At 39.6% G+C, this 16,402-nt stretch overlaps 1 protein-coding gene across 3 annotated transcripts in view; it reads right to left on the reverse strand.

Moving 5' to 3' along the window:
* Nucleotides 1-260: 260 nt before the first annotated feature.
* LOC115226234 (sodium/calcium exchanger regulatory protein 1) overlaps nt 261-16,402 on the reverse strand; it is a 20,939-nt gene continuing 4,797 nt past the window's right edge. For 2 of the 3 annotated variants that reach the window (XM_036514879.1, XM_029797258.2), the window contains 3 exons: nt 5,364-5,536; nt 2,331-2,429; nt 261-570 (listed from right to left, as the gene is read on the reverse strand). In XM_036514879.1, coding sequence (XP_036370772.1) covers nt 517-570; nt 2,331-2,429; nt 5,364-5,536 — 326 coding nt within the window. In that variant the 3' untranslated portion in view covers nt 261-516. Of the gene's footprint in view, nt 571-2,330; nt 2,437-5,363; nt 5,537-16,402 lie in introns of all 3 variants that reach the window. The other variant, XM_036514880.1, reaches the window with a different exon arrangement.

The following is a 16,402-nucleotide window of genomic DNA, read 5'->3' on the forward strand; positions in this document are numbered from 1 at the left end:
GAGTACAGCAGGGATCACCACCATCCCCTGCCGGAGCCTCGTGGAGCTTTTAGGTGTTTTCGCTCAATAAACACTCACAACGCCCGGTCTGGGAATCGAAACCGCGAGTCCGCTGCCCTAACCACTGGGCCATTGCGCCTCCCGCATATATATATGTATCTGTGTGTCATCATCATCATTTAATGTCCCTTTTCAGCCTCTCCTGCGCCTATACCTGTATTAAAAATTGGAAAAAAGAAAAACAAACAAAAATACCCCAATAAATTCTAAAAATTTATTAAAAACGTTGTCCCCTTTTCCCCTTCAGATGAGGGTGGCCCCGTCAGATGTATGGGTAATTCGTTGGTTAAATAACTTCAGCAACAAAGGGGAAGGGGACACGGGAGGTTGGGAAGCATTTGGTATAAAAAGGAAAAAAAACGAGTAAAAAAAAAATTTCTCCAAAATTCTGTATAAAAAAAACAATTGTTCAGCTCCACCTCATGCCACCCAGGGTGTGTACAGGGTGGCACATTTTTATTCGGTAGGTTTGTAGACTCTTGTGCATACTACATCTTGCACGGTTAGGACCTGGAGAAGAAGAAGAAAAGAAAGAAAGAGAATTATATAAGATATTGGTTTCCAATTTTGGCACAAGGCCAGCAATTTGGGGGGAGTTGAGGACAAGACAATTACATTGACCCCAGTATTTAACTGGTACTCGTTTTATCGACCCCGAAAGAAAGAAAAGTAAAGTTAGCCTTGGTGGAATTTGAACTGAGAACGTAAAGTCGGACGAAATACTGCTAAGCATTTTGACTGACGTGCTAACGATTCTGTTAGATCTCTGCCTTAGAATTAATTAAATAGGATAATTAAATAGGATATTTAAGACAAGTTTGAGAGGAATCATTAATATAGGCGCAGGAGTGGCTGCGTGGTAAGTAGCTTGCTAACCAACCACATGGTTCTGGGTTCAGTCCCACTGCGTGGCACCTTGGGCAAGTGTCTTCTACTATAGCCCCGGGCCGACCAAAGCCTTGTGAGTGGATTTGGTAGACGGAAACTCAAAGAAGCCTGTCGTATATATGTATATATATGTATATGTGTGTGCGTGTGTGTTTGTCCCCCTAGCATTGCTTGACAACCGATGCTGGTGTGTTCACGTCCTCGTCACTTAGCGGTTCGGCAAAAGAGACCGATAGAATAAGTACTGGGCTTACAAAAAATAAGTCCTGGGGTTGAGTTGCTCGACTAAAGGCAGTGCTCCAGCATGGCCTCAGTCAAATGACTGAAACAAGTAAAAGAGAGAGTAAAGAGTATAGATTTTGCAATTAATTAAGATAGATCTGAGAGTAGCTATTAAATTTAATTACTTTTCAAGTTAATATAAAACACCCAACTAATTTCAAACTCATATCAACCAATGTATTGCGAGTGAATTTATGAGATTTCCTGATCCCTTAAAGCAGTTTTTTCTAATCCCTTTAAAGCAGTCTTTTTCAATCTCTTTAAACCAGTTTTTTTTTTGGTCCCTTAAAACAGTCTTTCAAATCTCTATAGCATTATTTTCTGGTCCCTTGACAGCAGTTCTTATTTTTTTTAAAATCCCTGAGAGCAATTTTTCTAACCCCCATAATGCATTTTCTGATCCCTGAAAACAGTCTTTCAATTCTCTAAAGCATTATTTTCTGGTCCCTCGAAAGCAGCCTTTTTTAAAACAAAAGTCCCTGAGAGCAATTTTTCTAACCCCTTTTAATGCATTTTCTGATCCCTTAAAATCAGTTTTTCTGGTCCCTTAAAAGTCTTTGAAATCTCTAAAGCATTATTTTCTGGTCCCTTGAAAGCATTTTTTAAAAAAATCCCTGAGAGCAATTTTTCTAACCCCCTTTAATGCATTTTCTGATCCCTTAAAAGTAGTTTTTCTGATCCCTTAAAAGTCTTTCAAATCTCTAAAGCATTATTTTCTTTTCTGTTGAAAGCATTTTTTTAAAAAATCCCTGAGAGCAATTTTTCTAACCTTTTTAAATGCATTTTCTGATCCCTTAAAAGCAGTTTTTCTGGTCCCTTAAAAGCAGGTTTTCTGGTCCCTTAAAACAGTCTTTCAAACCTCTAAAGCATTATTTTCTGGTCCCTTGAAAGCAGTTTTTTTTTTAAAACAAAATTCCTGAGAGCAATTTTTCTAACCCTTTTTAATACATTTTCTGATCCCTTAAAAGCAGGTTTTCTGGTCCCTTAAAAACAGTCTTTCTAATCCCTTTAAAGCAGTTTTCTTCTGGTCCCTCACAACAATTTCTTCTAACCCCTCAAAAGAATGGATTTTCAGTAAAGGATTCGTTCCAGACACTCACCATCACCATTTTGCCATCTTTCAGTTCCCTCTTTAGTACGCTGTCGAATGTCCCTTTCTGGTCTTGGATCAGGGTATTGCCATCAATTGTGCAGGTCGTCTTCACTCACAAAGGAATTTTAAAAAGAAACAGGAAAAAAAGAATTAATTAATTATCACTCATTACCAACATCATCATCATCGTTACCATCTACAAGAGAAAGAGAGAGTTGGAAGGGGAGAGAGAGAGTTGGAAGGGGAGAGAGAGAGTTGGAAGGGGAGAGAGAGAGAGTTGGAAGGGGAGAGAGAGAGAGGAAGAGAGATAGACTCATAGAGGAACATAGGGAGAGACTGAATGAAAAAGGGAGAGGAAGTAAGAGGTTTCAAGATGAGAATAGAGAGAGAGAGAGAGAGAGGAGAGAGAAAGGGACAGAGAAAGAGAGAGTTGGAAGGGGAGAGAGAGAGAAAGAAAGAGAGATAGACTCATAGAGGAACATAGAGAGAGATAGGATGAGAAAGAGGGAGGAAGTAAGAGACTCTAAGATGAGAATAGAGAGAGAGAGAAAGAAAGAGAGATAGACTCATAGAGGAATAAAGAGATAGATGAAATGAGAAAGAGAGAGTTGGGTGGGGAGAAAGTTAGACTCCAAGATGAAAATAGAGAGGGGGGAGAGAGAGAGAAAGAAGTAGATGGAAGGAGAGAGATAGGCTCATAGAGGAACATAGGGAGAGATGGAATGAGAAAGAGAGAGGAAGTTAGAGACTCTATGATGAGAATAGAGAGAGAGAGAAAGAAAGAGAGATAGACTCATAGAGGAATAAAGAGATAGATGAAATGAGAAAGAGAGAATTGGGTGGGGAGAAAGTTAGACTCCAAGATGAAAATAGAGAGGGGGAGAGAGAGAGAAAGAAGTAGATGGAAGGAGAGAGATAGGCTCATAGAGGAACATAGGGAGAGATGGAATGAGAAAGAGAGAGGAAGTTAGAGACTCAATGATGAGAATAGAGAGAGAGAGAAAGAAAGACAGAAAGAGAGAGTTTGAAGGGGAGAGAAAAAGTTATAAACTCCAAGATGAAAATAGAGAGAGAAAGATACACATAGAGGAACACAGAGAGAGAGAGGGAGGGAGAGTAGATGGAAGGAGAGATAGACTCATAGAGGAACATAGAGAGAGACGGAATGAAAAAGAGAGAGGAAGTTAGAGACTCCAAGATGAGAGAGGGAAGTAGATGGAAGGAGAGAGAAAGAGAGAGTTGGAAGGGGAGAGAGAGAGTTAGACTCCAAGATTACAATAAGAGAAGAAAGAGAGAGAGAGAAAGAAAGAGATGGAAGGAGAGAGTAAGATATACATAGAGGAACATAGAGAGAGATGGATGATAAAGTGTGGAGTTGGAAGGGGAGATGAAATAGAGAGAGAGAAAGAGAGATAGAGAAAGAGAGAGAGAGAGAGAAAGAGAGAGAAAGGAGATAAAAAGAGAGAGAGAAAGAAAGAGATGGAAGAGAGAGTAAGATACATAAGGAACATAGAGAGAGATGGAATGAGAAAGTGGAGTTGAAGGGGAAGAGAAGATAGAGAGAGAAGAGAGAGAGAAGAAGAAGAGAGAGAAGAGGAGAGAGAGAAAGAGAGATGAAAGGAGAGAGTAGATATACATAGAGTAACATAGAGAGAGATGGAATGAGAAGTGAGTTGGAAGGGAGAGAGAAGAGAGAGAGAGAAAGAGAGAGAGAGAGAGAAAGAGAGAGAGAAAGAGAGAGAGAGAAGAAAGAGATGGAATAGAGAGTAAGCTATACATGAGGAACATAGAAGAGATGAATTAAGAAAGTGGGAGTTGGAAAGGGAGAGAGAAAGAGAGAGAGAAAAGAGAGAGAGAGAGAGAGAAAGAGAGAGAGAAAGAGAGAGAGAGAGAGAGAGAAAGAAAGAGATGGAAGGAGAGAGTAAGATATACATAGAGGAACATAGAGAGAGATGGAATGAGAAAGTGGGAGTTGGAAGGGGAGAGAGAAAGAGAGAGAGAAAGAGAGAGAGAGAGAGAGAAAGAGAGAGAAAGAGAGAGAGAGAAAGAAAGAGATGGAAGGAGAGAGTAAGATATACATAGAGGAACATAGAGAGAGATGGAATGAGAAAGAGGGAGTTGGAAGGGGAGAGAGAAAGAGAGAGAGAGAAGAGAGAGAGAGAGAGAGAAAGAGAGAGAGAAAGAGAGAGAAAAAAGACAGAGAGATAAGAAAGAGAGGAGAGAAAGGAGAGAGAGAAAGAGAGAGAGAGAGAGAGAAAGAGAAGAGAGAAGAGAGAGAAAGAGAGAGAGAAAAGAAGAGATGGAAGAGAGAGTAAGATATACATAGAGAACATAGAGAGAATGGAATGAGAACGTGGGAGTTGGAAGGGGAGAGAGAAAGAGAGAGAGAGAAAGAGAGAAGAGAGAGAGAAGAGAGATAAAGAGAGAGAGAGAAAGAGATATGGAAGGAGTAGATTAAGATATACATAGAGGACATAGAGAGAGATGAATGAGAAGAGGGAGTTGGAAGGGAGAGAGAAAGAGAGAGAGAGAAGAAGAGAGAGAGAGATAAAGAAGAGAGAAAAGAGAGCGAAAAGAGACAGAGAGAAAAGAGAGAGAGAAAGAGAGAGATAGAATAGAGAGAGAGAAAGAGATATAGAGAGATAAAGAGAGAGAGAAAGAGAAGAAAGAGAGAGAGAGAAAGAGAGATAGAGAAATAGAGAGAGAGATAGAGAGAATGAAATAGAGAAATAGATATAAGAGATATAAAAGAGAGAGAGAGAAGAGAGAGAAAAGAGAGAGAGAATAGAGAGAGAGAGAAAGATAGAATAGAGAGAGAAGAGAGAGAGAGAGAAAAGAGAGAGAAAAAGAGAGAAAAGAAGAGAGAGAAAGAGAGAGAGAGAAGAGAGATAGAGATAGAAGAAATATAGAGAAAGAGGAGAGAAAAAGAGAGAGAGAGAAAGAGAGAGAGACAAAGAGAGAGAGAAAGAGAGAGAGAGAGAGAGAGAAAGAAGAGAAAAAGAGACAGAGAGAAAGAGAGAGAGAGCCGTTAATGCCTTACTTTCACTTTCCTCCCATCGGCCGTTGTCTCCTCAAATTCTTCCCCGATTTTGAAAGTGATCTCCGTCGTTTTAAACGTTGTCGATGTCTTGATGTACCACTCATCCCCGTTGACCCTTATTTCTTGGGTGGGGACAGCTGCCTTGGCCATTGTGCGGGTTATTATGTTGACCCCTGTCAGAATAAAAAGAGAAAAAAAGAAAAAACACAGAATTTAGTCTTGGGGACAATTATTATGGTGGTGATGATGATGACGATGATGGTGGTGGAGAATTTGAGCCCTAGGTCAACCATTGCCGAGCAACCATGATCATCTCTGCCTTTTTTTGCAAGGAGTTATCTTTTCTTTTATTTTTCACTTGCTCCTGTCATTGGACTGTGGCCAGGCTGGGGCCCCACCTTGAAGGGTTGAGTCCAAATAGACAAACAAATCAACACCCAAGACTTATTATTTTCTTTTAAAGCCTGGAATTTCTTCTATCATACACACACATACATGCTGCAGGTTTCAGCACAATCTCCTCTATCAAATTTAACACTCAGAATATTTTACTTTACACTTATCTTAGAGAATGAAACCAGCCTTCTCCACCCTTTCATTACCATATTTATTTTGAGATGCTCCGCGTATCTTTCAATTACTTTAAATATAACAAAGAATTTAGTAAAATAACTTCGTTATCATTAAGCTAGTGTTAGGAACATAAATTGTGACTAAGGTTTGGTGGAAGATTTTAATTCAGAACTTATGAAAACAAGACATTTGTACTACAGAGCCAGAGGTGGTTTCAGCCAGGTTGGTATCAAAAGGGTTAAGAATTGTTTCTCTATTATATATCTTAACCCTTTTGTTACCAGATTTCTGTTGAGATGCTCTGTGTTTCTTTCAATTAATTTTAAATATAACAAAGAATTTAGTCAAATAACTTAGTTATCATTAAGCTAGTGTTAGGAACATAAATTGTGACTAAGGTTTGGTGGAAGATTTCAATTCAAAACTTATGAAAACAAGACATTTGTACTACAGAGCCAGGTTGGTATCAAAAGGGTTAAGATTGATTCTCTATTATATATCTTAACCCTTTTGTTACCATATTTCTGTTGAGATGCTCTGTGTTTTCTTTCAATTAATTTTAAATATAACAAAGAATTTAGTCAAATAACTTAGTTATCATTAAGCTAGTGTTAGGAACATAAATTGTGACTAAGGTTTGGTGGAAGATTTCAATTCAAAACTTATGAAAACAAGACATTTGTACTACAGAGCCAGAGGTGGTTTCAGCCAGGTTGGTATCAAAAGGGTTAAGAATTGTTTCTCTATTATATATCTTAACCCTTCTGTTACCATATTTCTGTTGAGATGCTCTGTGTTTCTTTCAATTAATTTTAAATATAACAAAGAATTTAGTCAAATAACTTCGTTATCATTAAGCTAGTGTTAGGAACATAAATTGTGACTAAGGTTTGGTGGAAGATTTCAATTCAAAACTTATGAAAACAAGACATTTGTACTCAGAGCCAGAGGTGGTTTCAACCAGGTTGGTATCAAAAGGGTTAAGCACATAACCATCACTGCAACATCTAATATGTGTGTGTATATACATATACATATATTTATATACCTATACATACATATATATACTGGATATGTTGGTATATATATATATACATACATACATACATATATTTTTTTATTTGTTCAAGTCATTTGACTCCAACCATGCTGGAGCACCGCCTTTAGTCGAGCAAATCAACCCCAGGACTTATTCTCTGTAAACCTAGTACTTATTCTATCGGTCACTCTTGCTGAACTGCTAAGTGACGGGGACGTAAACACACCAACATCGGTTGTCAAGCGATGGTGGTGGTGGGGAACAAACACAAACACTCCCCCCCCACACACACAGACATATATATTCCACGTGATTCTTTCAGTTTCCTTCTACCAAATCCAGTCACAAGGCTTTGGTTGTCCCAGGGCTATAATAGAAAACACTTGCCCAAAAAAAAGAGAGAGAGAGAGAGCATCTTATTCCTCCCTCTCACCCTCGCTCCACCCCCACCCGTGCTGTAAACAACAATACCCTCTTGTTTAGCTTTGGGGTACCATCACCACTGCGGCTGCCAGCACCATCTTCCTTTTTTTTTTCTCTCTTTTATCACAACTTTCTCCCCACATGAACTTTCAACACTTTCACCCCATCACCCACCCCGTAAACGCAGCAGCACCCATACTCTCTCTCTCTCTCTCTGTATTTGTCTCCTTACAAGCACTGCTGTCACTACTATTACTACCATCATCACCACCACCATCACCATCATCATTAATATCATCGTTAACACTCCCCTATCACACATCACTACCACCACCACTACCATCATCACTATCATCACTACCATCATCACCATCGGTACCCTCCCCCATCACTACCCTCATCATCAACTCCATCATTACCCCTCCCATCACACATCTCTACCACCATCACCATCATCATTAATATCATCGTTAACCCTCTCCTATCACACATCACTACCATCACCACCACCACCACCACTACCATTAACACCATCATTACCCCCCCCCGCCCTCATCACACATCACTACCCCACCCCCCATCCTTACCAGCACCACCACCACAACCACCACCACCATCATTAATATCATCGTTAACCCTCCCCTATCACACATCACTACCATCACCATCACCATCACCACCACCATCACTACCCCCCATCACTACCCCCCCATCACACATCACTACCCCCCATCACTACCAGCACCACCACAACCACCACCACCATCATCATTAATATCATGGTTAACCCTCCCCCATCACACATCACCACCACCATCACTACCCCCCATCACCACCACCATCACTACCCCCATCACCATCACACATCACTACCCCCCATCACTACCACAACCACTACCACCACCACCACCAACAACAATACCAATATCACTGCAACCTGCTGTAAGTTCATGGGAAAAAAACTGTCTGTTCGTCCCTCCCTGCAACACCCACCCACCCACCCACACACCCTAAATTAGTGACACACAGACAGACTGGAGGTGGGAGGAAAAGACTGTAGCCTTATACAGCTGACCTTTCAACCACATACACACACACACACACACACACACACCATGAAATGAGAGAAAGGTAAATGAGAAGAAGAAAAAAAAAAGTTTAAAAACATTTGTGATTTGTTTGACAAGAATCTAGATTCTTCTATATATATACTAGCAGTATCGCCCGGCGTTGCTCGTGTTTGTAAGGGAAATAACTATATAAGCATTTTTAGAGAGTTATAGCCAAAAAATAGCAAAAAAATGCATTAAAAATGCAAAAAAATGATGGTATATTTTTTTTTTAAATCGTAGACTCATCGTAGACATTTTTAGAGTTACTTCCCTTATATAATAGCGAAAAAATGATGGTAAATTTTTTTCTAAATCGTAGACTCATCGTAGACATTTTTAGAGTTACTTCCCTTATATAATAGCGAAAAAATGATGTTAAATTATTTTTAAAATCGTAGACTCATCGTAGACGCGCGCTAATACCCAGACGGGCTCGATATGAATCACGACTATAAGATACCCGGTTTTGGTTAAACTGCACCGCAAAATGTGGGAGTAGTTAGGAATCTAAATCGAAGGGGACAGACACTCACACAACTTCACTTTTATATCTTCCACTAGATTGTGGTCATGCTGGAGCACCACCTCCAAGGGTTTTACTGGAACAAATTCTGCACCCCCTCCTCTCGCGATGCCCCACAGGAATTATTTTTTAAGTACTTATTCAGTCGGTATATCTTTTCCTGAGCTGCGAACTCACAGGGACGCAAACAAACCAACACTGGTTGTCAAGTGGTAGGGGTGGAGTGACAAACACATACAGTGTGCTGGAAATAATAGTTGTGAGTGAAGGGGTGAATGCGACCATATTCACTTCAAATACACAATATACTCTTACTCTTTTACTTGTTTCAGTCATTTGACAGCGGCCATGCTGGAGCACCGCCTTCAGTTGAGCAACTAGACCCAAGGACTTATTCTTTGTAAGCCCAGTACTTATTCTATCGGTCTTTTTTGCTGAACCGCTAAGTGACGGGGACATAAACACGCCAGCATCAGTTGTCAAGCAATGCTAGGGGGACAGACACACAAACCCACACATACACACACACATATATATACATATATACGACAGGCTTCTTTCAGTTTCCATCTACCAAATCCACTCACAAGGCATTGGTTGGTCCGGGGCTATAGCAGAAGACACTCGCCCAAGATGCCACGCAGTGGGACTGAACCCGGAACCATGTGGTTGGTTAGCAAGCTACTTACCACACAGCCACTCCTGCACCTATGTATATATATATACGACGGGCTTCTTTCAGTTTCCGTCTACCAAATCCACTCACAAGGCATTGGTCGGCCCGGGGCTATAGTAGAAGACACTTGCCCAAGATGCCACGCAGTGGGACTGAACCCGGAACCATGTGTTTGGTTAGCAAGCTACTTACCACACAGCCACTCCTGCGCCTATATATATATATATACATATATACGACGGGCTTCTTTCAGTTTCCGTCTACCAAATCCACTCACAAGGCATTGGTCGGCCCGGGGCTATAGTAGAAGACACTTGCCCAAGATGCCACGCAGTGGGACTGAACCCGGAACTATGTGGTTGGTTAGCAAGCTACTTACCACACAGCCACTCCTGCGCCTATGGTCACAGACAAAGAAGGACATCCTTTTATTTTTATTTTTATTTCTTCTTTTTCTTTGAGGTCCATGAATCCAAAATAAAGAATCGAATAAACAGAAATTTCCTTTCATAATAAAATTCTGAACTGTAACTTTCTAATGTCACAAAAGAAAAGGTTTTATACGTGTTTATAGACTATTAAATATGACCCATTTATTGCCAAGAACCAGGTCTCTCTGGTTCAATGTGGGAGTCATGGAAACTTGAAGACATTCTGTGGAAGCGTTGACTGCACCAAAACTGCGCACTTCCTGCAATTAGATGAGCAATCACACCCAACCCACCTCTGCTAATTAATGTGGATGTCAACATCCTTTTGTATATTCCACGGTCAACCAGTCCAAATATATCTACTACAACATCTCCACCCACCCTACGACCAGGGCTGGATTAAGACCCATAAAGGCCCTAAGCACTTGAAAAAGATTTCGGTGACCCCATATATATGTTATTCAAAATATAAACAATAATAAACCATAAAATAAATTTTGGTTTCTCAAAAGGAAACTAAACTAACAGTAAGATAGGCGGAGGAGTGGCTGTGTGGTAAGTAGCTTGCTTACGAACCACATGGTTCTAGGTTCAGTCCCACTGCATGGCACCTTGGGTAAGTGTCTTCTACTATAGCCTTGGGCTGACCAAAGCCTTGTGAGTGGATTTGGTAGACGGAAACTGAAAGAAGCCTATCATATATATGTATGTAAGATAAATAGTTCAATTACCTGAAGATTGACTGTAACCATAACTCGAATTATTACAAATTGTACAGCCATGAAACGATCGTAGTGTTTTACTCATTATCTTTTATTAAACTTTTAATACTTTTGATATATATTTAAAATAATATAAATTAATTAATTTTATGTATTGGCTTAAGTTTTTCATTGTATGATTTGCCTAATAGTGGTTTTATCTCTAATTAATATAATATATATATATATATATATATATATATATATATATATATATTTATATATATATGTATGTATATATGTGTGTTTGTTAAGTCTGGACATGCATGCATAGACAGATAGATAGATGGATGGATGGATGGATAGACAGATAGATAGACTGATGGATAGATAGATGGATAACTTTCTTTCTTGGCCACACAGGGCTGTACACAGAGGGGACAAATACAAATGTAGAGCTTTTCTTTTCGAAAATGGAAAAGAAAAAGAAAAAAGGGAACAAATGTAAAATTCAGATCAAAAGGGATCGGGGTGGGGGGAGCGATAAAAAGGGATCGGGGGTTCAGACAAACAGACAGACAGATAGATAATGTAGATATGTAGATAGATAGAGAGAAAAAGTAAGAGAGAGAGAGGATGAAGATTAAAGATTGATGACTAAGATTAGAGATTGATGACTAAGCCGTATGATGGATGGCCAATGAGGTGATATTCTCTTGTAGTCCAAGAAAGATGGTTCTGCAGTCTCTTACTGAAGAACGCCCAAATGATTTGTTTCCAGAGACGAAATGTTTGTGGCGTACATAGAAGCACACTCCTTCCATCAAATATCAGATATCAGAAGATTGCAAACCAGCCCGAGAATCTTAAGGCTTGGCTTATCTTTCTAGGCCATACTCAGCATCAACAATCAACAATGCTATGCGCACGCACGCACACGCGCACTCACATACATAGTTCTACAATTTCTTGATGAACGACCAGCACAAAAGATTTGTTTATGACCACCAAATATTTATACTGTACAATGGCATGATGAAAAGTTCGTAGGCTGACCACAAACGAGTTATCAATCTCTATATATAAAATATATATATAAAGCTGAAGTTGTCTGTGTGTGGCAGGTTTGGTAGCCTTCAACTAACACTATCTCCTCCGAGACCCTGCGGCGCAAGTTGACCAAAATTGAGAGTATGATAGAAGAAGGCTTGCTCTTCATTCCGTAGAAGATAAAATTCAAATCGGACCATGTTAACACCAAAAATTATTTACATAAAAAAGGTGCTTTTTTTTCTATGAAAATCCCTATTTTTTACGATTTATAAAGCTGAAGTTGTCTGTGTATGGCAGGTTTGGTAGCCTTCAACTAACACTATCTCCTCCGAGACCCTGTGGCGCAAGTTGACCAAAATTGAGAGTATGATAGAAGAAGGCTTGCTCTTCATTCCGTAGAAGATAAAATTCAAATCGGACCATGTTAACACCAAAAATTATTTACATCAAAAAGGTGCTTTTTTTCTATGAAAATCCCTGTTTTTTTACAATTTTTTGACAGCTGTGTCGCCATTTTCCGGTGTATTTCAACCAGAAAACTGTTCACTTGAAGAGAATAACAAGCTACAGAATGCAAACTTTTTTCCTTTTCAAAAATTCCAATTCTAAAGGGTCGAAACAAACCCAAGTAATGCCGGGCGATACTGCTAGTATCATTATAAAATTAAACAATCACATCATTGAAATCTCAAAGCTATGAGATAATGCAGGGTTAATTCAAAGCGATGTGAATAAATAAGCATTACACTTGACAGGATAATCTGATTTAAGCTCAGGGGTTAAATCATATCTTGTATTGAATGTGTTTCAAGCCGAGATTGCCATAGACATGTTTAAGCCATATCTTATGTGAACCACTTTGTCTTCCAGTGCATCAAGTTCTCAATGTGGATAAATAAGGATTACATTCGACAGAATACTCTGAATGCTGAGGGATTAAAGTACAGAGTGTCAGAAATAGACAAAGACCTTTTCTCTTTGACAATGGTCAAACAAGGAGTTTGATCGGTTCAAGTTTTGTGGTCTTTTGGACTTTGTACATTAAATATGGCAGCCACAGCGAGTCATTGTCTGCACAGATTACTCTTTACTCTTTTACTTGTTTCAGTCATTTGACTGAGGCCATGCTGGAGCACCGCCTTTAGTCGAGCAACTCGACCCCGGGACTTATTATTTTGTAAGCCTAGTACTTATTCTATCGGTCTCTTTTGGCGAACCGCTAAGTGACGGGGACATAAACACACCAGCATCGGTTGTCAAGCAATGCTAGGGGAACAAACACAGACACACACGCACACATATATATATATACATATATATGACGGGATTCTTTTGGTTTCCGTCTACCAAATCCACTCACAAGGCTTTGGTCGGCACGAGGCTATAGTAGAAGACACTTGCCCAAGATGCCATGCAATGGGACTGAACCCGGAACCATTTGGTTGGTAAACAAGCTACTTACCACACAGCCACGCCTACGATTAAAAGTGAAACGGAATGAAATAATGGCTAATAATCTGGTACATGGGAGACTGGTGGTTAAGAAGCTTGTTTTGCAACCACAAGGTTCTAGGTTCAGTCCCACTGCGTGGCACCTTGGGCAAGTGTCTTCTACTATAGCCTCGGGCCGACCAAAGCCTTGTGAGCAGATTTAGTAGAAAGAATTATTAATTATATTTTGAACTATTTATATAATCTTTTAAGTGCCTTTGGGCCTCTATGGGTCTTAATATGGGCTTGGGCAATCTTTCGGTACAAGTACCATAACTGCCAATTATAAACCCACGTGGGTTTGTTTACATTTCTAAAGAAAAAAAACCCTTTTCCCCCACCCCAGACCCTAACCCCAACCCCACATATATAAAAAAAAAAACTTTATGGAAAGTGACGATCTTCTTCAAATGTAAACAAACAGACTTGGCAGTTATGGTACTTATACCGAAAGATGGCCCTGTGCCTGTTTGCATGTCCAGACGAAGGTCACCCTTGATTGCCAGATGTTGTGAAGTCTGTCCCATTTAACTCCTGGACAGTTTCTCTAGTAATGACAACATGTCATTTTTTACTGTCAGCAATAAAAAAAAACCACCTGAATTATTACAAATTTTGAAATTCTATTGATTTTTCTTTCTTTTAATGGTAAGTGGGTTTTTTTCAGTGTTGTGTGAAACTATTAAACTGAATGATTTTATGGCAGGAAACGAGAAACGAAAGAAAAATAAATCTCTCTCTATATCTATAAAGCTGTCTCCTCTGAGACCCTGCGGCACAAGTTGACCAAAATTGAGAGTATGATAGAAGAAGGCTTGCTCTTCCTTCCGTAGAAGAAAAAATTCAAATCGCACCATGTTAACACCAAAAATTATTTACATCAAAAAGATGCTTTTTTTCTATGAAAATCCCTATTTTTTACGATTTATAAAGCTGAAGTTGTCTGTGTATGGCAGGTTTGGTAGCCTTCAACTAACACTATCTCCTCCAAGACCCTGCAGCACAAGATGACCAAAATTCAGAGTATGATAGAAGAAGGCTTGCTCTTCCTTCTGTAGAAGATAAAATTCAAATCAGACCATGTTAACACCAAAAATTATTTACATCAAAAAGGTGCTTTTTTTTCTATGAAAATCCCTACTTTTTAACGATTTTTTGACAGCTGTGTCACCATTTTTTGGTGTATTTCAACCAGAAAAATGTTCACTTAAAGAGAATAACAAGCTACAGAATGCAAAATTTTTACTTTTCAAAAATTCCAATTCTAAAGGGTCGAAACAAACCCGAGTAACGCCGGGCGATACTGCTAGTAAGAAATAATTGACTTTGGAATACAGCGCACACGCATATGAATGAAGATAATTTCTTCAAGAGGTGATGATCCCTAATTGTGGAGGGAACATGTGGAAAGGGTAGACCCAGGAAGATGTGAGATGAAGTGGTGAGAAAGGATCTTCAGTCGTTGGGCCTCACAGATGGGATAAGAGGGGACTGGAATTTATGTAAAAAAAAACTTCAGACAGGCGCAGGAGTGGCTGTGTGGTAAGTAGCTTGCTAACTAACCACATGGTTCTGGGTTCAGTCTCACTGCGTGGCATCTTGGGCAAGTGTCTTCTGCTATAGCCCCGGGCCAACCAATGCCTTGTGAGTGGATTTGGTAGACGGAAACTGAAAGAAGCCTGTCGTATATATGTATATATATATATGTATGTGTGTGTATGTCTGTGTTTGTCCCCCTAGCATTACTTGACAACCGATGCTGGTGTGTTTACGTCCCCGTCACTTACCAGTTCGGCAAAAGAGACCGATAGAATAAGTACTGGGCTTACAAAAGAATAAGTCCCGGGGTCGAGTTGCTCGACTAAAGGCGGTGCTCCAGCATGGCCGCAGTCAAATGACTGAAACAAGTAAAAGAGTAAAAGAGAGTCTATATTTTAAACTCTGATCTAAAAAAACATTTTTTAAATTAAAGGAAGAAAAAAAATTATGAAAAACTAAAAGAATTCTTTTTCGTAGTTTTGTGAATTCTCATGTAAAGAATACAAATTTGAAAAAATTTTCTGGAAATTCCAAAAAGTAAAAAAGCCATGAGGGGTATATGAGGTGCTTTAAACAGAAATTCTAGTGTCAGGTTGACATATGAGGAGGGCGTCACATGGTACTGAGATGTACTAAAAATAACAGCTAAATTGTCCTTAAATCACATGATCTTTTTTTTTTTCTTTTTGCATAATCATATAAATTCCCAAGTGTAGAATACGAATTTGCAAAAATTCTCTGGAAATTCCAGAAAATAAAAAAGCTATGAGGGGTTATATGAGGTACTTTAAACCGAAATTCTAGTGTCAGGTGGTACTGAGATATGCTAAAAATAACAGCTAATGATCACACTCAAATGGTGCTTTTTACGTGCCACCAGCATGGGAGCCAGTCAGCTGCCCTGGCAATTTTTAATTCTCCTGTGCAGATATGTGTGCATAAGACTATTAAATTATTGCACAGGGGTTCCTCGAGCCAGTGGAATGTTTCCTTGGGGTTCCGCTCCAGCAAAATGTTTGAAAAGCATTGCGCTAGAGTATGACACCTTTTCACACAGCTATCCTCATCCATTCTCACAACACGACCATACCAGCACAGTCATCTCTCTTGCACACCACATCTGATATTTCTTAGGTCCAACTTTTCTTCAGAGCACTAACACTCTGTCGTCTATGTACACTGACATTACACATCCATTGGAGCATACTGGCTTCATTCTTTGCAAGCTTACGCATGTCCTCAGCCATCACGGCCCATGTTTCACTGCCATGTAGCATGGCTGTTCGTACACATGCATCATACAGTCTACCTTTTACTCTGAGCAAGAGGCCCTTTGTCACCAGCGGAGGCAAGAGCTCTCTGAACTTTGCCCAGGCTATTCTTATTCTAGCAGCTACATGTTTAGAGAACCCACCCCTACTACTGATTTGGTCACCTAGGTAACGGAAGCTATCAACTACTTCTAGTTTTTCTCCCTG

Source organism: Octopus sinensis, linkage group LG29 (assembly GCF_006345805.1).
Source record: "Octopus sinensis linkage group LG29, ASM634580v1, whole genome shotgun sequence".
Classification (NCBI taxonomy): domain Eukaryota; kingdom Metazoa; phylum Mollusca; class Cephalopoda; order Octopoda; family Octopodidae; genus Octopus; species Octopus sinensis.